This window comes from Cervus elaphus, chromosome 4 (genome assembly GCF_910594005.1).
Source record: "Cervus elaphus chromosome 4, mCerEla1.1, whole genome shotgun sequence".
NCBI lineage: Eukaryota > Metazoa > Chordata > Mammalia > Artiodactyla > Cervidae > Cervus > Cervus elaphus.
The window spans coordinates 25,670,976-25,693,654 of record NC_057818.1 but is presented as its reverse complement, the minus strand read 5'-3'; the positions used below and the strand labels follow the sequence as shown (position 1 = coordinate 25,693,654).

The following is a 22,679-nucleotide window of genomic DNA, read 5'->3' as shown; positions in this document are numbered from 1 at the left end:
GAGCTGTGTGTTAAGTAAGAGTCAATGGTCTCTGAGCAAGGGCCCAAAAGGCTCCTCTGTGTGGAAAGAGAAACTGTAATGCAGAATCCAGCTGCTCAGGGATCTATCTCATCTCCTCCCCATCTTGTTCCAAACGGATGATCCTGCCTCCTACGTGGGTGCCACAGATGAGGTTAAACAACTGTTTGGATGAGCATGATCCAGGGTTGCTTTAGTCTATTTGAACAGCACATGGGAGAAGATGGAGGGGCGAGAGAAGGGTGATGTGCACTCGGCCGGCAGAATCTCCTGCAGGAAATTACTGACGCCAGCCGGCATCTCCGGGCCTCTGCCAGGCTGTTTCTCCTGCTCTCCTATCTCTTGGGGTTTGGCCATCCCGCTGGGGCTTGCCAGCTCTAAAAGACAAAGAGGGCAAAGCTCTCGGCCTGCTGCGTACCTACCTTCAACACATCCCTCCACAAAATCACCCACAAACACTGGTCTGGCCAACGGTGGGGGTGGGAGGAAGTGTCTGGCAATCCTCTTTTCTTTAGAAATAGGATTGGAGATAGGGTAATCGTCTAAATGGGCAGTCCTGATGAGTCGATAAACATAACTCCCATTTTTATTACAGTGATGAGGCTGCCTGAGTGAGGGTAATCCCTCTCCTGGGCTCCGGGGGAGATTGCCAGGCAGCCAGTAGCCACCCCACCCTACACCACGGCTGCATTAGTCTGATGGGAAGAGGCACTGAGCTCTAGACGGACTGCATTTCATAATGGCATTTAAAAGCCCAGATCCTCGGGTCGTGCCAGAGTCCAGGACACCACTGACCAAGCTCCCTATCCCCTTGACACTGGTCCCCCAAACACTGAAGGGGCAGAGATGGTCTGAAAGCAGGGCTGCCCTAGTCATGTAAGGTGTAAAAGGCATGAGGAATAGACCCCAACTTAAAATGACTCGAGCAAACAGGGTAGCATGGAAAAACCTCTGGGTTCTAGCCTCAGCCAAGCCACCAAGTCTTGAGTCCTCAGTTGCCTCAACTGCATTATGTGGTTTCCCAGTTTCCTCCTCAGCATTTCCTGCTTTGCCCTGTAAAAGAGAGATTCATGACTCTCCCAGCTGGCCGGGAATTCCACCCTAATAGAGTAATTCCTTTGTGTTTGAAAGGCTGTTTTATCTTTTTACACCTCCCTTGAAATTATAATCTTCCATTTTACTAATGAATGCCTTAAGGGAGAGGATAACCTAGTGGCAACTGGAAGAGAGGCCCTGAGAGATGAGGACAGGCAAGGGAGGGGTGGCCTTGTGTTTTAGGAAAAGGCAAGGGGTTCAGGAAAGGAATCAGAAAGACACTCAAGGTCACGTCATCCGGGGCCCACCGTGTGGGCAAAGTCCACATGGAAATGGTTGAGGTCCAGGCAGATGGACTGAGGTTAGGGCAGCTGGTTCTGCTGATGGCAGGTCTCTGGACCTTCAGAACAAGTCATGGACCTTGTGTGTTCATTTGGCCCCTGGGTGGAGTCTTTATCTCTCCCCATTCACTCATTTACTCAAGCACAGATCAGTCAAGAGGCCACAAGGCACGGCCAAATTAAGACTGGATTTAGATGCAGAAGCTGAGCCCTAGCTGCAGCACCAACATTTACTTGTCACGTGACACTGAACAAGGCATGTCACCATTCTGAGGTGCAAAATAAGGCACGTGCCTGCCTTGCATGCTTCACAGTGAGCCTTGCTACCGTGCGCACCTCCAGGGGTGCCATCCCATGGGAGTCTACAGGAGTGGCACCAGCCGGAACTGGGCAATGCAGTACTGGCATAACTAAATGTTGCAACCCTGCTTATAGTTAAAAACATCAAATGACACATTAGCCATGAACACTATAAAGACAACAGTGTTATTAATATATTGGTCACACTATAAAGGGGATGGGGGATGCTAGATCCACAAAAGACATTCATAAAAAGTTAAAATTTCTTGGCATCAGGACTTCCCTGGTGGTCCAGTGATTAAGAATCCATCTTGCAATGCAGAGGACATGGGCTCAATCCCCGGTAGGGGAACTAAGATCCCACATGTCCACAAGCCACAGTTAAACAGTCCATGTGCCACAATGAAAGATCTGCATGACACAATGAAGATCTAAGATCAGACACAGTCAAATAAATTGAAAAAAAATTTTTTTTAATTTAGTGGCATAAATATTAAAAAATTAGTGGCATAATCTAGTTTTGCATTCTATTTAACAATGATGGAACAGTAGAGCAATCCGTACGATCCTAGTGCTGTTGTTGTGATTCAGGCCTACAGGAACCACAGAAAATAATAAGCATGGGCTTCCATGGTGATCAGACAGTAAAGAATCTGCCTAGAGAAGGGAATGGCTACCCATTTCAGTATTCTTGCCTGGAGAATTTCATGGAAAGGGGAGCCTAGTAGGCTACAGTCCATGGGGTGGCAAAGAGTCAGACATAACTGAGCAACTAACACTTTCACTTTACTTTCCCTGGTGGTCCAATGCTTAGGACTCCGTGCTTCCAGTGCTGGGGGCCTGGGTTTAATCCCTGGTCAGGGAACTAAGATCCTTCAAGCTTCACAGTGCAGCCAAACAAAAAAAGAAAGAAAAGTGTAAGCAAAATAACAGGTGTGGCCCCCCCAAGCCCAGGTCTGACCTGGTGGTCCCGAGACCATTCTGTGCTCCATACTACACCCATTTCAAAATACCCTTCATTGTAAGACACCCAGAGTCTCAGTTAAGCCAGGCCTCCATTGATAGACTTCTCAGATCAGGACTGGAAGGTGGGAATCAGATATGTTTAGCCCCAAAGGAGGTTCCCTAGATTTTGCACCCCTCACACACCAATTCACCATCAGCTCAGGGCAGCAAGTCTAAGAGTATCCACTCCTCTTAACCTTCCACAGGCCACAGTCGCCTGGGAAAGGAAAAAGACCCACAGACTCATGGCCCCACCACACTGCCACTACCCCATCAGTTTCAAAACCCCTCATTCTTCTCCACATCGGTGACCCTGGGGTCGGGCAGACTAAAAATCTTAAACCATGTAAAGCCCCTTGATCCACTGTCTCCATCCTTAAGGGGGGAAAACAGAAATGGGAAATACTAAAAGCATTTGTCCCCTCCTCTCCATTTTTCCTCTCGCAGTCCCAGGACAGGGCATCTTCAGCAGATGCTTCCGAAAGTGTTGGCCTGGTTCTAAGATCTTCTGCCTCCACGCTACACGCCCCCTCAGAGCTACTCCTCTAAAAGACAGCTCGTGGGCTATCATATCCTTGTGTCCCGGGCTGCACAGCACCCCTGTGCCTAGGGGACAATATCCTGACCCAGCTTCACCTTTGGGTACTTCCTCCCACAGGGTGGCCCTCCATTCATGAACAACCATCGTGCATTCATTCATCCAATGCATGATTAATGGAGGTTGTAAGGCAGTGTGCTGGGAATCAGCACTGTGGCAGACAGCAAACCCAGCCAGGCATCCCAGAGCTTAACCACCTTCCAGGGAAAACAGACACGCATCAAATGACCACAAAAGTACATGTATGGTTACAGACTGATATTCGATAAGGAAATGTGTTCAGAGATATACATGGTGGAAGGGCTGAAGTAGTCTGGGGGATCAGAGAAGGTTCCCCTGAAGGAGTGATATTTGAGCGATATCTGAAAAATGAGAAGGGATAACTTAGGCAATGCGGGTGGGAGTGGCAGCAGCAACAGAAGAGAGGATTCCTGCCAAGGGAGTGGCCTGGGCCTGGGGCCGCTGAGGAGCAGAAAGAAGGCTGGTACTGCTGAGGACAGAGGTGGGGTTGCTGGTCCAAGATGGGGTGGGGAAGTCACCAGGAGTCAGTTTACGAGGGGTCTTAGAGGTTCTACTGAGGATATGGGTCTTTATCCTGAGAGAAATGAGACAGCATTAAGAGGTTTTATGCAGGGGAGGAGGGGAGTTAGGGAGCATGGGACATAATCAGATTTGCGTTTTGAAATGCTCACTCCAGCTGCTGTGGGGAGAAGGGGATGGGGGCACAGAGTGGGTGCGGGCACCCAGTGAGGAGGGAACTGCATCCGTCTCAGGCAAGTGATACAGATGTAAACTTGGACTGCGAGCTGGGAGTGGTGAGTGAGCTGAGAAAATAAATTTACCTAACCCGAGTATAGCCAACCAGATGGATGGGCGGTGCCATCTGGAACGGTGGAACATCGGAAGGTGACCAGATTTGGGTAAAAAGATCCTGAGGTCAGTTGAGGACATAAAGGGTTTTGGGAGCCCTTGAGGCCTCCCCGTGGAAAGATAAGTGATAGATGGGTCTGGGCTGGAGATGTACATTTCCAGAGCCATCTGCACCCAGACTGTAATGGAAAATGTGAACATGAATGAGATTGCGTTATGTCACCACTCACGGTCACCTTCTCCCTCCAGTTGCTCCAGCTGTGCCTGCCCCCACACAAGGAGAGCAGGTCTCTGCTGGTTCATCGTGACTCCTCAGGCCTCTGGACTCACTCCTGCTGCTATAGGGCTCCTTGTATCACTTTGTGGCCACTCCTTTACATGTCTTCCCTACTAATGGCCCAGCAACACCTTGGGGACAGAGACACCAAACACCAAGCTAAGGAGTTTATACTTGACCCTGTGGTAACTGAGCATTGCCTAGAGACATCACTCTGTGATGGTTAATTTCATGTCAACTTGCGTGATCCTCAGGGCTGCCCAAATTAAAAGTTACTTCTGGGTGTCTGTGATGATACTTCCAGATGTGATTAGCACTAGGATCAGTGAACTCAGTAAAGTAGGTTGCCCTCCCCAATGCAGGTAGGCATCATCCCATTCATCGAGCGTATGAATAGAACAAGAGGTAGAAGAAGGAGAAATCTGCTCCCTTTCTCCTGCCTCATTACTTAAACTAGTACATCTCTTCTGCTTTCAGACTGAGATTTACATCATCAGCTCCTCTGGTTCTCAGGCCTTCAGACTCACACCAAATTATACCACTGGCTTTTCTGGGTCTCCAGCTGGCAGACAGATGATCATGAGACGTCTCAGCCTCCATAATGATATGAGCCAATTTCTCATAATAAATCTCATTTTAGATAGAAAAATAGATGGACAAATAGATCACAGAAAATTGAAGAGAAAGAGAGAGTGAGAGAGAGAGAGAGATACTATTGGTTCTATTTCTCTGGAGAATCCTATTACATCTTTTTCTCCCCAAAGCAATGCCATGGAGAGTGGGGCTTCAGGATTAGTGCTCACCAAAGTACCCACCGGCATCTGTAGGTCTATGAACGACGACACTGGACACGAAAAACTAAATATCTTTGTGCTGACATGGTGTGTGCTCAGTCGCTAAGTTGTGTCCGGCTCCTTGGGACCCCGTGGACTGTAGCTCACCAGGCTCCTCTATCCATGGAATTTCTTAGGAAGGGATACTGGATTGGGTAGCCATTTCCTTCTCCAGGGGATCTTCCACACCCAGGGATCGAACCCATGTCTCCTGTGTCACCTCCATTGGCAGGCAAATTCTTTACCACTGAGTCACCTGGGAAGCCCTGTGCTGACATGGAACCTCAAATAACAAAGTCTCATCCCTTACATTTGTATCATGCCTAAAAATAGTTATTTTATACCAATACATTTATTTTCACAACAGTCTCATGTAATTAATAGGATGAGGAGACAAAGCAGTTAAGGGCTTTGACGAAGGTCAGAGAAAATTCACAGAGGCAAATCTAGGACTGGAACTCAAGCCACTTCCTCAGAATCCAAAGCTTGAGGGTGCCCAGCCTCCCGGCACTTGCCTCGACAGGGCCCCTCTTTCACCAGCCACCATACTGACTACCTAAGTCTGCCAGCCCCGCCCGGTCCTTTCCCAGAAAAGACAGAGCTTCGGAACAAGCAGTGATGACATTGTATCCCGAACCTGAGGCAGGGGTTTTTGGATCATTGCCTGAAAGTGCCTGCTCAGCAGCCCCCCTGCCCTCACCCCCACCCCCCTCATTCCCAGAAAGACACGTACGGTTGTTCATTAACAGGAAAGTAAAATCATTCCCGGTGGGTTTCTGCAGTCTCATTTTCCTAGCTTGTCAAATGCCAGCAGCAAGCCAGTCTGGCTGCATTGTGTTAGATTGGCTCTTATTTTGTAGTGTTTTGCAGATTGCAGCAGTGTTTCTTTTTTCTCCCAACTGGGCAAAATATATCACCTTTGAGCTTCCTGGTATATCATTCAAAAGATTTCTCTGTTGAACTTGGACTGCATAATATAGTATTCTTGTCTGCTATCAAAAGCCATATTTTTTTTTCTCCAAGAAAGAACACGAAAGTTATTTTTAACACCATACTCTGTGAGAAAAATATAATTAAATAAATAAACAGAAAACTTTTCAATATGCCATGCAAAGCCTAAAAAGCATGCTGTTCAAAATATGATAATTTTCAGTTATTATATTTACATCTCCTCCCCACCTTTTTTTCCTCCTTCAATTCTTTTGTTACAAAGGAAGTTGGAATGAAAGGGGATTTGTCTCTTTTTCTCAAAGACTTCTCTCTCACTGCTGAGTTTCTCCACACCTGAATTCACACATCTCCCACATCATGACAATTACCTCCATGGTAACCACTCATGACATCACAGACACAAGGTGACCGCCAGAGAAACAAGAGCTACTGGAGCAGCACCCTGCTGGAGGCATGTGGCCTGTGTGATCTAGGGGATTCCAAGGCAAGAACGAAGAGAACTTTGTCTTGAGGTTCTAACAGAAACGTCATTCTTGAGATCTATTCTTATACTTTAATATTTACTGGAGCTTCGCACTGCCCAGAAGCCTGTGAATATGGTCAAAGGGTCACGATATTTTTAAAATGGTGCCACAGCACCTGCACCCGAAAACAGACTAATGGGACCAACAGCTTTCAGCTTAAGGACACAAGTCCCTAACTATGGTACTTCTCACAGTCAAAAGAGGACCCTTCAAATGGTTCCACAGTTTTACAAAAAACGATATATTCATGGAAAGTCTTTTTTTAACTTTTTCTTAAATATCCACTCCCAAGCCCAAATAAATTGCTCAAAGCTTCAAGTCAAGGTTAACAGTTCTTAATTTTGTGAATAGCAGGCAAAAAGAAGAGTGGACACATCACCCGTGTGTGACACGTGCACCACACAAACATCCCAGAGAAGAATGGAAGCGTTTTGTTGTAAGGCAGTGGTAAGATGCAAGATGAATGCTAACATTTAGTTTTCACGGGCGTGTGTCTCTGCAAATGGCCCCAGCTTAGGGACTTAAAATCTTATTCCAAATACTATTAGATGTATCAGGGCTCTCAAAATATGAATTTCAAGTTGGAGACATCAAAGCACATTGTTTACTGAAACCACTGTGGCTTCCCCCACCGTGGCTTTCATAAGATATTAGTGTAAAATTCAGGCTGCTTTAATCTCTGAGATTGAAAAAAGAAAGAAAGGAAAAGAAAAGTTCAGCTTAAAGAAAAACTGAACACACAATCTGGGAGCTAAAAAGTAAACATTACCCAGTGAGCTCCTCAATTTAATTACTGACCTGAGAATTTCAATTTACATGTGTTTTAATTATCCACAGAAGGCCTCACCTATTATTCTCTGAATACAAAACTTAAAAAGCAGACAAAATGGAGGAGGAAAGGCTTATTCAAGGGCTTCCAAGGATTAATCTTTGCATTCTTCTCATTTTTTTCCCGAATTTGGTGATAAAATTAGTCGCGGAGTATTTGATTTTAGGGAAAAACCGAGCTCAACTTGGTGAACACAAACTACTTCTGACCATTATTTTAGCAAACAATTTCAGAAGCACAGGGCTCTAGCAGAGGGCTATATAGATCTCTGCATAGACCTCTGCATGAATAGAATAATACAACTGTTTCCTATTTGCTTTATCCTGTTGGCATCATCAACTCAATGGACATGAGCTTGAGCAAACTCCAGGAGATACTGAAATACAGGGAAGCCTGGCATGCTGCAGTCCATGGGGTCTCAAAGAGTTGGACACGACTGAGCAACTGAACAACAACCTGTTTCCTTACTGAGTGAATGAGTGGGTGAGTGAATGAAAGTTTCAGGACTCCATTACTCATCATGCCTTTTATGTCCTTAAACTTCTACTTGCATTTTTAGAGTATGTTAGCTTGTTTTGCTTGCCCATGTTGGGTGGTCAGTTTCTACCAATAGAAAAAGAAGAGCAAAACTTATTTTAATTGATGTTAATTAAAAATATGTGTCACTCCAGATTTCTAAAAAGTAGAATTCTCAACATGGTTGGGCATTGCCAAAGCTTCAAGGAGACTCTGAATGGCTATAACTGACTTATCACAGTCTCACAATGATACCCAGGGAGAAAGCATTTTTCATTGTGAAGGAATAACCTTTTTATTAAGGTTGGAGTCCCTGGTTGGCAACCCAGCTAACCAGTCAACATCTGTTCAAGCAGGTCTAACTGAGCTGCTACAATGGGTAAGGAACTCTGCTAAATGCTTCGGGGAATAGAAAGTTGTCATTATATGGTTCTTGAGGAATTTCTTAAGAGGAAGAGGATGTCTCTTGACATGTGGAAACCATCAGTTATAGTCAGTATGTGCTTTGAAAGTTCCAAGGTAAGAAGACCACTTCTGAGTAGGACCACCATTGTGGGCTTTGCAGAAATCTAATAGTTAATCTGAGAGGATTCAGCAAGAATTCATGGAGAGACATAATATATGCAATGAACCAGAGCCAGAAGCCTGGGATGTATTTAGAATAATGAGCAGAGGACTGGCTTTGTTGAGTGTCTGCTGTGGGCAGGGTACAGAAGAGATAGAGTACCTTGTGGATCAAGTCACATATGTAAGAGTGGAGAATACAGTCAACCTATACTCCCAGGGTCTGAGTGAGAGTCAGAGCAGAGGAGGAAATGGGTGGCAAGAGCCTACAGTAAGAGCTAGCAAGGAGACATCCACAGCTTAAGGTAGAGACATGGTCACTGTGAGTTTCTCAGGCAGGAGACAAGGGAAAGAAGAAATGTGGTCAGTCACTAAGCCATTGAGCTGTGAGAACCTGCCCAAGTTTGTCCTGTTGGTCTGGAATGAGCTTTTCTGGGCTCCCCAGAACGGCAGCGGCTTCCACCCAGTAGCTTCTTAAAGGCATCCCTCTACTTCCAACACTTGTACCAGCCATGACATATTAGAATGCACTGGCTGCTGCTTCTGGGATGGCCACAACCCAAAGACAGCTTGTTAGGAACCATGTGCCTGCCAACCGCAAAGTCCTCAGGTCTTCAGCAAAGTTGGGGACAGTTGGCAGGATCTTTGGTCCCCAAAGTAACGATGGAAAAAACTCTGGGCTAGAAGTCAAGAGAGCGGGTACTGGCTGATCCTTGCCTGGGCATTAACTCCCTGTGGACTCTAGGCGAGCGTCCTCTCTCACGGTCCAATGTCATTCATCAAATGAGGAGGTTGGACCAAATACTTACTTCTATATTTTGTATTCTGTGAACTGGGCTCAATTGACTGTCCCAAGTTCATGTAGCTGCATAAAAGTCAGAGCCTAGACCAAATCCTGGGTCTCCTATCCTATTAATCCAGTATTCTTTCCACAATGCTGGGCTGCACAAGCAGGAGATGTTAATGGTAACAGTTAACACTAAGTGGCCACTGCAGGCCGGTGTGTCTGTACTCTCCCCAGTTAGTTCTCATATCAATCATTTGAGTTGAAGTTGTCAAATCACTTTACTGATAGGAAACAAACCCAGAAAGATTAAGACTTTTGCCTATAATCACAAAATTAGCCCATGCAAAGCCAAAATTTGAAGTCAAGCAATCCAATTCCAGGACCTATTATCTTCATCTCTACTCTTCACACCACAGGGTAGAATTAGAAGGAACAACAGAGCTACATAAAAGACATGGGACCTTAAAATAGAAAGCATGGCAGTCTTCCAGTGGTGAATTCACACTGCAAGTATGAGAGCTTTTAGGAGAAATATTTTTGGTCAGTGTTGCTTGCCTGCATACCTCCCTTTCCCTCCCCACAGATGACCACACAAACAGTCCCTGGGGGATCATTTATGAGCCAGTGGTCTTCACTGTGGTCTGAATGGAGTATGGATAATGACCACATAGAAAATCAGGAGTCAGTGGCCTCCTTTCTGACACTCCCATCTCATAAGACAAGGAAAATCAAAATCACCACTAAGTATTTTTACTACAAAATAAAACCTGAGAGGAGGCATCCTCTTGAAATCTTCGGGGAACCATGCCAACATCACCCCTAGATACACAAGTGTACATGGACTAGAACATATCTCAGACTCCTGGCTGTGGCGAGTCAGACATTATTTTAAATATAATAAAGGGAGAAGGTACTTTACTTACAAAACTCTAAAATTTAGTTCAGATGACTATGCTATACAATCTCTATACTTTTTACCTACGACATCAAAGATCTCTATTCTAAAAGGTTTATGAGTTGTTTTTGAGTAGATTTTCCTATTGCTAATAAAAATTGCAAGAACTCTGGATGAGGACTGGTAAACTTTCTTGTAGTCTAGTGCTTCTACCAACTCGCCACTTGACCTTGGCCGGTCACGTGACTCTCCCCAGCCGTGGTTCCTCACCTGGGGTAAGAGGGCTGATCTTGTCAGAGTTCTGTAGTTCTGGGAACCAGCCAAGGACCAAGAGCCCTTGAATTGTGTTTAGCTAGATTAGAGCCACAGAACAAAATTGTGATCCATGGGGATTCAATTCAAGTAAGAGATGAGAGGCTGTGAATGCTCTTCTGAAAAAGGAATTAAGTTCAGATAAAAATCTGCGCCTCTGTCTGGGTCTGGAAGCTTGACTTGGCACTGACCTGCTGCCAAGCCTTGGGGGCTCCTCAATCTATCCACACAGCAGGGACAGTGAAGGCTCCTTCCCTGGAGAGATGTTTGCATGAAGCAAAGCACTGCAATCCTAGTTGACCTCCCTGGAGGGAAGGTTTTGCTTCCTTCTCTGGGAGAGTTTTAGCAGAACAGATAGAGTACATGAGGTAATGAGCTGGGTAGAACATGGCTGAGAGGAAAGCCAGATACGAGGCTGGTGAACCTTTCTGGGTGGGAGCAGAAGCCCCCTATCATACTTCATGATTCTGCCTCATCAGACTGTGGGTTTTCCCATAGTTCTGCCAGAAAAACCCCCTGTTGCTTTCTTGATGACCATACACTTGGATAATCTCCCTAACCTTCCAGTTCTGGATTATGCTTGCCAAAATCTGTATTTCTTTGAGTTTCTAGGATCTTCCTGATGCTGTCCTAGGGAAGCAGGTTACCATTATTCAGAGTTCAGTACTATTTTCAATACAATACAATACTCTAAGTATAGAACTATACTTAGGCATTTTAAAAAGAACTTCACATTTCCAGCTGTCTAAGAGTGCAAGGCACTGTTCCTGTTCATTAATGTACTTTCCTAGACATCTCTATTTATCTACAAAACAACCTAAGGAGGTCACATTGTTACTTCCATTCAACAGATGAGTAAACTGAGGCAGAGAGAGCATACAGTTTGCCCAAGACTACCCACTTGGTAAGTGGTAGGGCTTAGCTTCAAACTCAGGCAGTGGCTCCAGAGGGAATGTCCTTAACCCCTAGGCTTGCTGTGTCAGAATCAGCCCTGCTCAAAACTGGAGAATTCCTAACAGATCTCTCAACCAGAGGAGAGGATGCTCGAGGTCTGTAGGCTTTCAGAATTATCTGGAGCACTTCATGCTCCATCAGGCTCTCCAAGGCCCTACCAGTTTCCTCTGAGTTTTCATCTGACTCACTGAAGAGTACTCTTCAAAGTAGAAGGATTGCAAGTGACAGCATAAAATGTATTCAAGACCAGATACCAAACCTTGTACCAGTTCAGACCTACAGGTAGAGACTACTCAGTCTAAATAGATATTTATATAAGCCTTTCATCATGATTGTATACCAACACCTATTATTTTTGACCATTAATGTATGGCCAAGAAGTGTTAAATTAATAAATTTATCAATAAATTGATGAATGAATAACTTAATAGAAAATTTCAAGTTAAAACCCTTTTTTTTATACACAACAAGATGTCGTTATTCTTGGAAAACACATATCTTCTGTGTCTGCCATGTTCCTAGCACTATGCTGGCCATTGTATGGGCCAAAGGGAAGCAATTAAGAGAAAGCCCACAGTTGGAAGTTACAGTTGAAGTGGGAAAACAACTAGACTGCAATATATTCTAACTTCACTGAAACATTTGACACTATCGTGTGTCTTAGGATAATTAAATGCCTTCTTCTAGATTTATTCTATATATTTTAATTGATTTGAGCTAGGTAAATGGTCAAATCCACTTTGGAGGTGAGAAAACGAAATATGGAAAAGTTAAGTCAATTGCTAATAATCACACATGAATGAAAATTTCTGCACTATGGATTGCTATTGGTGAAACTGTTTGGTCAAGGTAAACCACATTTTTTGTAAGCGGATTTATAAGGGTGTTGTGATCTTGGCTAAGGGAAATTAAAGTCCACAGACAGGCATTATGGCCACACATCTCATACTTATATATAGTACCTCACACTTTCCAAGAAGCTTTACATATATTATCTCATTTATCTTTATAATAAGTTATGATAGAATGCTATTCTCATTTTACAGATAGAGAAACTGACACCCAGCAGAATTGAGAGACATGTCCAGGGTCATTCCATGAGTTAAAATCAGAGCTGGAAATAGAAAAAACAATCTCATTTGTAATTTATGAATTTTTCCTTTAAACCCACACTGGTATAATAAATGGTATATAACAAAATGTTTGGTTTGTGCTCCGCTGTCCATGAATCTATGTACATAAGTTTTTAAAAAGTGATTGACATGAGCATAGTTAGGCCTGTAAGTTTTGAGGACAGAAATGCATATAGAGGATCAGCAGGGGTGGGGTGGGTAATCTCCAGGTCAAAAGTACTATGATTTATGATCCTACAGAATAAAAAATAAAGAGAAGACTTCTTTGCTGATAAAATGGGGATAAAAAGTAAAAACGGTCCAGAAAATGTGCTTAGAGTAGGAGATCCTACAAAAATTGGCCCCAGGAGTGCCCACAAGATCTGCAAAACAGAAGCCCTCAGAACATGCTCACTGCTTGGTGGAAGCTGGAGTAACCCAGACCCAACCTTCTTTCTGAAGAACGGTATTTCAACCTAGAAGCTTCTTATATAAACTGAAAGGTGGAAACGACAATTACTTGATCAGAAGAGAATTCCAAAGATAATTTATTCCAAGTAAAAGATTTCATTGCTAAATATTACTTATGATTGAACAATAGGTATCATTAGGTAAGAGAATTTTGAAGAGGAATGAGTAAGCTTTTCTGCAGAAACGAAGACAGAAATCTGTTCTTGATCATCTTGATCAGAGTAATGACAGAAGGAGTAGGAAACCTACAAAGATGTTTTGATAAACTTATTCAGTCAGGTGCCCTAATATTTACATGTAAGTTTCAACTAACAATTCTGCAAGGACGTAAGCTAACTCAACTGTTGTGAAAAGACAGATTGCCTCCTTTCAGCTCCTTTCACGTGCTAGTACGTGATTTATCTATAAACTGTTACTCTCCTCTAGTTCTGACGGTAAATTGCAAATGAGATTAATTAGGACAGGATTAAAGATAAGGACTCATGTTGAATAGTACTAAGAAGATAGCTGCCATAGAAGATGGCTTTTAAAAACATGTAAGATACCAGCCCATGGTTAGGAGGAAATTAAAAGGGAAAATGCATCCTTCAAGACACATGTTTTCTGGAAACTATACAGTTCTTTAGGAGAAGGTCTCGAACTATGAAAAATAGTTGGCAAGAGATTGCACCCTATTACTGCATACCACTGGGAGTTTAGGCTAGAATTTACAATTTTGGCTTTAAGCAGGACACTCAGTGTCCTGGCCATCCTCTATAAAAGATTGGCTGTGAATTTTGCCAAGGACTTATTCACATTTCAGCTGACCAAGATTTTTAATAATTGTATGACTTCCAAACCACTTATTCTGAGGTCTTCTACAGCAGCCCATGGGAAACAAAAGCCTTCATACTCATTCCTATTTCTCCTTTGACTGGCTCCAGCAAAGAGTCTCCTCTCTCTAGGGATTCTTGATAAATATGTAGCACATAAAGAGAGCAAGGCAGGGGTTCAATCTGTGACAGGAAGGATAGAAACCATGGCACCTTCATAGGACTCTCAACAGATGCTCACTGCACAGAGGGCTTGAAGGAACTATGAGATTGCTGTTACTGTGGAAACCATGCATGCCTAAATGAACAACAAAATTAATAGTCCTAACAGGCTTTAGTGGCGTCAACAGGATGACAATACTTGCTTTTACTAGGGGATGTGTACTTTCAATTGCAATTCCACTGAGGTATGGTTCTCACATAAAGAAAAACAGTGTCCATCAAGGGCAAATAAACAGAATAACCATCAAGTACTTGCTGCATAAACTTCTCCAAGCCAAGGGCAAGGGCCATGTTATTCTGCCTTCCTGCTAAAGTTAAAAGGCACCTTTCCAATTCCCAGGCCTTTTTGTGACATTATATTTAATTTTATCATGCTATTGCTAGTCTCCTATTGAGCTTTTGTTGTAAGCAGATAAGGCTAAAGGGGGAGCTGAGGGGAAGCAGAATGAGACACAAAAAGGAAGAAGGTAAAATTAGCTATAGCACATAATTGGAACCTACTTGGCCTTGAAGAAGGCACAATACATGTTAATTAAGTAGATTAATATGTTGCTTGCTGAAGGGGCTATTCTAGACAGCAGGAAGTAAGTTTAAAACAGGTAAGAACTGTTTTTTTCTGGACTAAAGTTAGTTAAGCCATTGCTCTGAACAACTGGATGGAGATAGGGAATGGGTCGGTAGGGAGAAAACGTTTCTTAGGATGTTAGATGATATTAAAAAATCCATTGGGCTAAGCAACTTTTAGATCATGATTTTCCAGAAATTTCCCAGTCTGTTCTATTAATTGAACTGTGTATTGGCCATGCAGATAAGTTTAACACTCTGATCCAATGTTAGAAGATTTATTCCCCCTAATGTTTATCATACTTATGTGACAGAATTGGTTACTCCAAGAGTTGAAATGAGGAGACTGTTTCAGGTTAAATAACTTGTCCAAAGTTCTGGGAAATGCCTACATGGGGAATAAAGTCTTCATCAGGTAGTATTGAAATGATGTTTAAAGCCTTGTGCTAATGAGCTGGGCCACATGCGTGGGTTAGCTGGCTTAGAACAGAGGCAGGTCAGCTCTTCAACCAGACACGCTAATGCATCAGTCCACACAGAAATACATCCAAGTTTGCCAAAAAGTATAAATAAAAACACGCAATGTGCTCCATGCAAACCCACTGGAGCCCAGAGTAAGTGTGTACACTGCTAATAGTAGATTCACGATTTCACCTTCTTTTAAAAAGAATAAAGCACACACACATACCAATGTTTACAAATCTCACACAACAAATGATCCCTGCAAAGTGCTCTAAAGTAGATATTTGAGTACTATAGAATGAGTCATACCAGTATGAATGAATTTTACGATTTTAGAACTTCATGATTTTATAATCAGTGAAATACATAGTAATTCTACAAACAAATAGGCAAATAAATAAACTTCACCTTCATTACAAAAGCAAAAGGATATATTCTTTAAATACTGCATTATGGAATTGTGAGAGATGCACATAAGGATCAGTTGTCATCTTAAAGTTCCTTCTCTTTTCTACCCACCGCCCATAAGAACCTGCTTTTATGATAAACCTGTAATACATTTTATAGAACATATGTAGGTGATAATATAAAAATAATCATATATTATTTATAGTAAAAATCTTCTATGGTTAATGTCCTGTTTCTTGATCTGGGTGTCTGTTACATGGATAGATTAATTTTATGAAAATTCATTGAGCTATATACAATTTTCTGAATGTATGTTAGACTTCAGCAAAGTTTTCTGAAAATCTCATGATTGCACTGCTGAAGTATACAGATAGGTGAATATTGCTTTAGAGCTAACACATTTATTGCAATAAATGTGAATGTGAAAAACATTTTCATAAAGTAATTATATTTTAAATGCATCACATAAGTTCATTATTTAAATAAAAGGTGTGGATTATATCAATAGCTCTGGCTTGGCCACTAACTAGTGGTTGAATCTGAGCTTCTCTGTGCCTTATTTTCTCTCTCATCTAAAAAGGATTAGATGAGCAACAGTCCAGCATCATTTTCAGCTTCAGTGTTACATGATACCCGGTAACGGGCCAAACGAGAAGTGAGAATCCTTTGGTGAATCTTTCTGTAAAGCAACAAGCCACTTCCTGGTTTATCTCTTTTGCAGACAAGCATTTCATGAGGGGTGGGGAGACAGCTGGAGTGAACAAAAGCTTGACTAAAGTGATAGTCTTGACACATAGGCTCTGTTAACCACAAGAAAGCCTCTGTCTAGTCACATAATTCTGGAGTCCCAAAGAAAGGAGAAGCTGCTGGGTATTTCCTCCATTAGAGTCTGACAATTCACTAAGATGAGGATTAACCTCTTCCTGCCAGAAGAACTGTGCAGTTTTCAGTGTCACTAAGTTTAGTCAAGGGCTTAGTCATTGTACCAGATGGCACAATGGTAAAGAATCTACCTGCCAATGCAGGAGATGCAGGTTTGATCCCCGGGTTGGGAAGATCCCCTGGAGGAGAAATGGAGGCAACCCACTCCAGTATTCTTGCCTGGGAAATCCCATGGACAGAGGAGCCAGGCGAGTTCCAGTTCATAGGGTCACAAAGGGTCAGACAACTTAGCGACTCAACAACAACAACAAAAGTTCAGTTAAAAGACTACTCCTGTCAGCCTCTGCCTTTTGCCTCAAGGTCTCGATGATGGAATGGTCAGGGTTGATCTCCAGGTGCTTCTTGGCTGCCATGTAACCCATCGTTGAGTTGTCTCTCAGGGCTTGAGCCTTCATGATCCGTTCCATGTTTGCTGTCCAGCCATATGTGCTTGTCACAATGCAGCATGGGGATGTCACCAACCGGTTAGACACAACCACCTTTTCAACTTTCTTCTCCAAAATGTCCTTCATGATTTTGCAAAGGTTTTCAAATTTTGTCTTTTTTTCTTCTTGTTTCTTTTTCTCTTCCTCATCTTCTGGAAGTTCCAGGCCCTCTTTGGTGACTGACACTAAGGTCTTCCCCTCAAACTCCTTCAGCTGCTGCACACAGTACTCATCAATAGGCTCGATCATGTAGATCACTTCCAAGCCGTGCTTCCGGAGACGCTCCACAAAGGCAGAGTTGGCTACCTGGTCCTTCGTCTCACCTGTGATGTAATAGATGTGTTTCTGGTTTTCCTTCATTCTTGTGCAATAGTCCTTGAGAGAAACCATCTCATCACCAGAAGCAGAAGTATAGTATCTCAACAGCTCTGAAAGCTTCTTCCGATTTTGAGGATCTTCATGTATTCCAAGCTTAATATTTTTAGAGAACTGCTCATAAAACTTCTTGTAGTTCTCTTTATCTTCTGCCAGTTCAGTGAAGAGTTCCAAGCACTTTTTGACCAAGTTCTTCCTGATAACTTTCAAAATTTTGCTTTGTTGCAACATCTCACGGGAAATGTTCAGAGGAAGATCCTCAGAGTCCACCACACCTCTAATGAAATTCAGGTATTCAGGGATTAGCTCCTCACAGTTATCCATGATGAAAACTCTGCGAACATACAACTTAATGTTGTTCTTCTTCTTTCTGTTTTCAAACAGATCAAAAGGAGCTCGTCTTGGGACAAAAAGAAGGGCTCTGAATTCCAACTGTCCTTCAACTGAAAAATGCTTGACCGCCAAGTGATCCTCCCAATCGTTGGTCAGGCTCTTGTAGAACTCTCCGTACTCCTCGTTAGTGATGTCATCAGGGTTTCTGGTCCAGATAGGCTTTGTCTTGTTCAGCTCTTCTTGATCGATGTACTTCTCCTTGACAAGAATGACAAGTCTGTGAAGGATCTGGTCATCCTGCTGTACGAAACCGCCCTCCTGTCTTCGGGCTTCAGCCTGGAGGACCCCCAGACGCACGCCAACAGGATCTACAGGATGATCAAACTCGGTCTCGGTATTGATGAGGATGACCCCACTGCTGACGACAGCAGTGCTGTGGTCACTGAGGAAATGCCTCCCCTGGAAGGAGACGACGACACGTCCCGCATGGAAGAAGTAGACTAAGCACTGCCTGAGGATCGCTTGGCTGTGTGTTCAGCACTCTGTCTCCATTCCCTCTAATATGTTTTCAAGTATTTCTTTATTTTTGTTAACGTTTAAAAATCGTATGGCATGGTAACTACATAAGGGGAGGATAAGATTTCTTTATACTAAGTGTGATACTGTGATACTTTTAGCACTAAAGCAGAGCTAGTTTTTTCCTAGTTTCATGTTGGCTTATTTTAACAGATGGAAGTAGTTACGTTTGTTGTAAGGTGTGTGTGTAACCTGTGTTAACTTTGTGGTCTGAAGTGTTTAGCTATCAAGCGGATTCTTTAGTAGACCAAAATTTTCTGTCACATACCGTGATGTTTAAAAGAAACACTTGTTAAAGCAAGTTTTCATCTTCTGGGATATACTTTTTAAAACTTCCATCCCCTGTAGTTATGACTGCATGTGCCAGGCCTCTAGAAGTTAGTGTGTTAAGCTGAACCAACTTGATTGGATTCGCTGTCCGTACATAGGGCTTGTTTTCCAAAGAAAAATATTGTTTAGAGTAGCAAACTTATAAGCCTGCTCAGGCATGTTGTAAAGCCGCTGGAAAAGTAACTTGGAGCAAGTTTTGTGAATGGAAATGTAGTGCTCAAGTCACATTCTGCTTTAAAAAGTTGTAACAAATACAGATGAATTAAAAAAAAAAAAAAAAAAGACTACTCCTTCCATAAACATTTATTGAGCTCCTGCTGAATGCCAAGCTTCCTGGTAGCTGCCGGGGATAACATAGCAAGACAGGCCGGGGGGATCCTGCCCCATGGGTCTCAGGAGCTTGTGGGGAACACAGACAAGTGAACAAGCAATTGCAGGCGGCCTTACATGGTAAGCCTATAAAGGGAGAAATGGGAGGTGTGACTGAGCAGGCACAGGAAGAGCGCATAACCGGCTGGGGGCTAGGGCAGGAGGTATCAGGGAGGTTTTCTGGAGCAAGTGATGTCTAAATAATGAGTAGGAGTTAGCCACGTAAACACGCTTTAATCACATGCTGAGAGGCAGTATAGCCAAGAGTGGGCTCAGGAGTCAGACTACTTAGCGTCAACTCCCTGTGCTACCACTTAATAGCTGTGTGAGCCTGGGTAGGTCTCTTACATGCTCACTAAGCCTCATTTTCCTCATCTGCAAAATGGGAATGACAGTACTCAAGGGCTGTTGTAAGGATTAAGTGAGAGAATCCATGTGAGCCCTACTAAGAGCCTAACAACTGCTACTACTACTGTCATTACTAATAGACAGATGTGGGAAAAGGACAGCAGGATGCCTGTGCGTAGACTGGCCCAAAGAGGACAAAGAATGTAGCTATGTGGTGTCCTGAGATTACTCCAGTCCAGCTGGAGAGAAGACAGGGAGGAGGCAATGAGACGAGGCTGGCGTGGAAAGCAGGGACCAGTGGGCAAAAGGCCCTGAGGGCTGTGTTAAGGAGTTTGGAGTCCATCCTGGAGGAATGAGAGCACTGAAGTGCTCTAAAAAGAGAAGTTCATGATAGTTCACAACTCACATTTATCAATAGAGGAGAAGTGAGCTTGCCCACACAAAAACTATTTTACCCCGAAGAACTGAGAATTCCGTATCCACTAGCCATTTTCCTCTCACAGGATGAGCTCCGGTTGGAATTCAATAGCTCACTAACATCCAAGGATTCCCTTCTGTTGGTAAGCTGGAGATGCTGGATGCTCAAATAAATGCAGTTAATTCTAGAGAGGCATCACTGAAATAATGTTATTCAGCCTGAGAGACCCAGTTTAGAAAATTAACATAGTATATCTTTTCATGAGCCATGAGCTGTAATATACAGCAGACCTCTCTTGAGTTATTAAACTTGCTCTATTAGATTACAGAAAATACCAGACAACTAGCCCTGCTCTGGCTGGAGTTTTGTAGAACGCAGATCTCTTTTTCCCTACGAGGAAGAGCAAGTGTAGACCACAGCTGCAGAGCCTCGTGTAACACAGGATGCAAGATACACACTTCTTGTCCTGCACTTCCCATCTCTTTAGACCTGACCTCTAAGGAAAACTAATAAGAACCAGCCATGGCTTCTTGGAATGAATAAATATTAAACCAAAGTCCAAAAGGGATGGATGTAAGGACTGACATGACTCAATACTCACAAATGATATGGAAGAAGAAATAAGCAATAAACCTCTAACTCAGACAAACTTAAATGCTTCTGGGTAGTTTAATGCCAAGGTGCCATGGACCAAATGTAGGGGGAGTGGGCAGGAGAAGGGTGGCAGATGCGATGCAAGTGTATTTTGAATAGAATGATACAAATCCTCCTAGTAAAAGAATGAACTACCAAGTAGAACCAGAAAGTGACACCTGGAATTACAGTGTCCCCCCCATTAGGCTGGCTTCCCTGGTGGCTCAGATGGTAAAGAATCTGCCTGCAATGTAGGAGACCTGGATTCAGTCCCTGGGTAGGGAAGATCCTCTGGAGAAGGAAATGGCAACCCACTCAAGGATTCTTGCCTGGTGAATCCCACGGACAGAGAAACCTGCTGGGCTACAGTCCATGGGGTCACAAAGAGTTGGACATGACCGGGCAACTAACACTTTCACTTCACTTTCTTTCCCTATTAGGCTACTGAAGCCAGAAAATTTGGGGTATCATCAAGAAGAGGACTGAAAGCAGGAGAGAAAGCAAACCACCATTCTTCAGTCCTCTCAGCCAAAATGGAGGCATACCTACTCCTGAAAAGCTGTGTAGCTTGATGGCTATGCACCAAGAAATAGAAAACAGAACCTGCTGTCATATTTATACACCTCCTGCTTGTCCACCAGACTCAGTGAAATCACATATACTATTTTGCACACATGGATGATATTTGTTAAACATTAGTAACAAATGCCATTTTGCTCATGCATTTGGTGAGTAATTTGCTACAAACCAGCCCAATGCAAATCATCATGTTAGCAACTGGGAGCAATATCAAAGATGAGATACATACACTGACCTCAAGTGCCTTACTGCCTGGTAGATGAACTATGGATGTTAACTATAGCATAAGGCACAAAGGAATAAAAACCACAACAAAAAGGAGCAAATTACGTGTTATAGTAACATCCTACACATATTTAGAGGACATTATGTCAAAAAATCATATATATATATATATATATATATATAAAATTTATTTTTATTTAACTGCATTCATTTTAAGGCTTAACCTGGACTGTGATGGTCATTGTGATTTTACTGACAATTCCATTCATGCCCAAAGCCAGTGGCTGATATTGATCAGCAGTTCACAGTGGCAACAGGAAGCTGGGAAGTTTCTGAATGAGGCTGAACTCTGGACCTATTACCAATAGTGAATATTAAGAAGGTGAATTTTTTTTATGGTGGCAGAAAGTAGAAAGGCAAGGGAGCCTTTGAGTGAGATCACCCATTGTTTCTGCTATCTTAGCCTTCAGGACACTTGGTTTCTTCTGCAACTGCTAGAAAGTAAAAGAGTGCTCAAAAGCACTCTTTAATGGAGGGGAATAAAAATCAGGCTCATTGTCAGGATCAAGTAGCTAACATCCTGTTGCCAGCTAAGTCAGCTTATAGAAGCCATTTACTATATTAATACCAAAAACTGTCCTCTCTTGCCCTAGCCCATACCAAAGGTACACACTGGATTTAGCAGATTAATCCTGCTTGCAGAACTGCCAGCTCCCTCCAGCCTTCATAATCGGAGTTCAAGGGGGAAAGTAGTGATACTGTAATAGGGCTTGAGAGAGACACGTCTTTGAGAATATGAAATTTCCATATTCTCAAAGTAAAATACTCCAAGGAAACCAGGTATAGAAAAAGAATTTTTCATTTGTCCTTAGATACACATAGGAAACAAGCTACCTTTGCAATTATCAATGACTTTAATTAATTACCTCTTGAATTAATGCAAATAGATAGATTTACTCTGTTCTCCATCGTTTCTACCATTACATTTGCTTTTGCCTCTGGGTGTATTAGTGGTGGGGAGGGGTGTATATATGTGTGTGTGTGTGTGTCTGTGTCTGTGTCTCAATTAATAGAACGCATTTAACTGAGAATTGAGTTGCTATGTGTAATGAAATCACATTTCAGAAAGGAGTAAATCTCTTAAGATCATATATTTAAAGAAAATGAAGAGTTTCCCTGATGGCCCAGTAGATAAAGAATCTACCTACAATACAAGAGACACAAGAGATGTGGGTTCAATCCCTGGGTCAGGAAGATCCCCTGGAAGAGGAAATGGCAACCCACTGTAGTATTCTTGCCTGGGAAATCCCATGGACAGAGGAGCCACGGGTCCTCTGGGTCCCTTTGCAGTTCAAAGGGTTGCAAAGAGTTGGACACAACTGACAACCAAGCACAGCAGTGTTAAAAATTTTAGATTGAAAGCAGTTGATGTAACCTATCAAGCCATGTTACAAGGGGGTATGTAA

General features: G+C 42.9%; 1 protein-coding gene across 1 annotated transcript; it reads right to left on the bottom strand.

Moving 5' to 3' along the window:
- Positions 1–216: 216 nt before the first annotated feature.
- On the bottom strand, positions 217–22,182 carry LOC122692724 (heat shock protein HSP 90-alpha-like). The gene is made up of 3 exons (XM_043900567.1): positions 22,171–22,182; positions 16,874–18,194; positions 217–395 (listed from the first exon to the last, which is right to left on the bottom strand). Exons 1-3 carry the CDS (start codon positions 22,180–22,182, stop codon positions 217–219), a joined length of 1,512 nt encoding a protein of 503 aa, XP_043756502.1.
- Between the last annotated feature and the right edge of the window lie 497 nt (positions 22,183–22,679).

Bases quoted from the DNA above. Each gene is read 5' to 3' on its own strand.
- LOC122692724 (XM_043900567.1), bottom strand. The intron at 396-16,873 runs GTAGTCTTTTAA...TTTGTCTTTTAG, and splicing joins AAAGGCAGAGGCTGACAGGA to AGCTGGCAAGCCCCAGCGGG.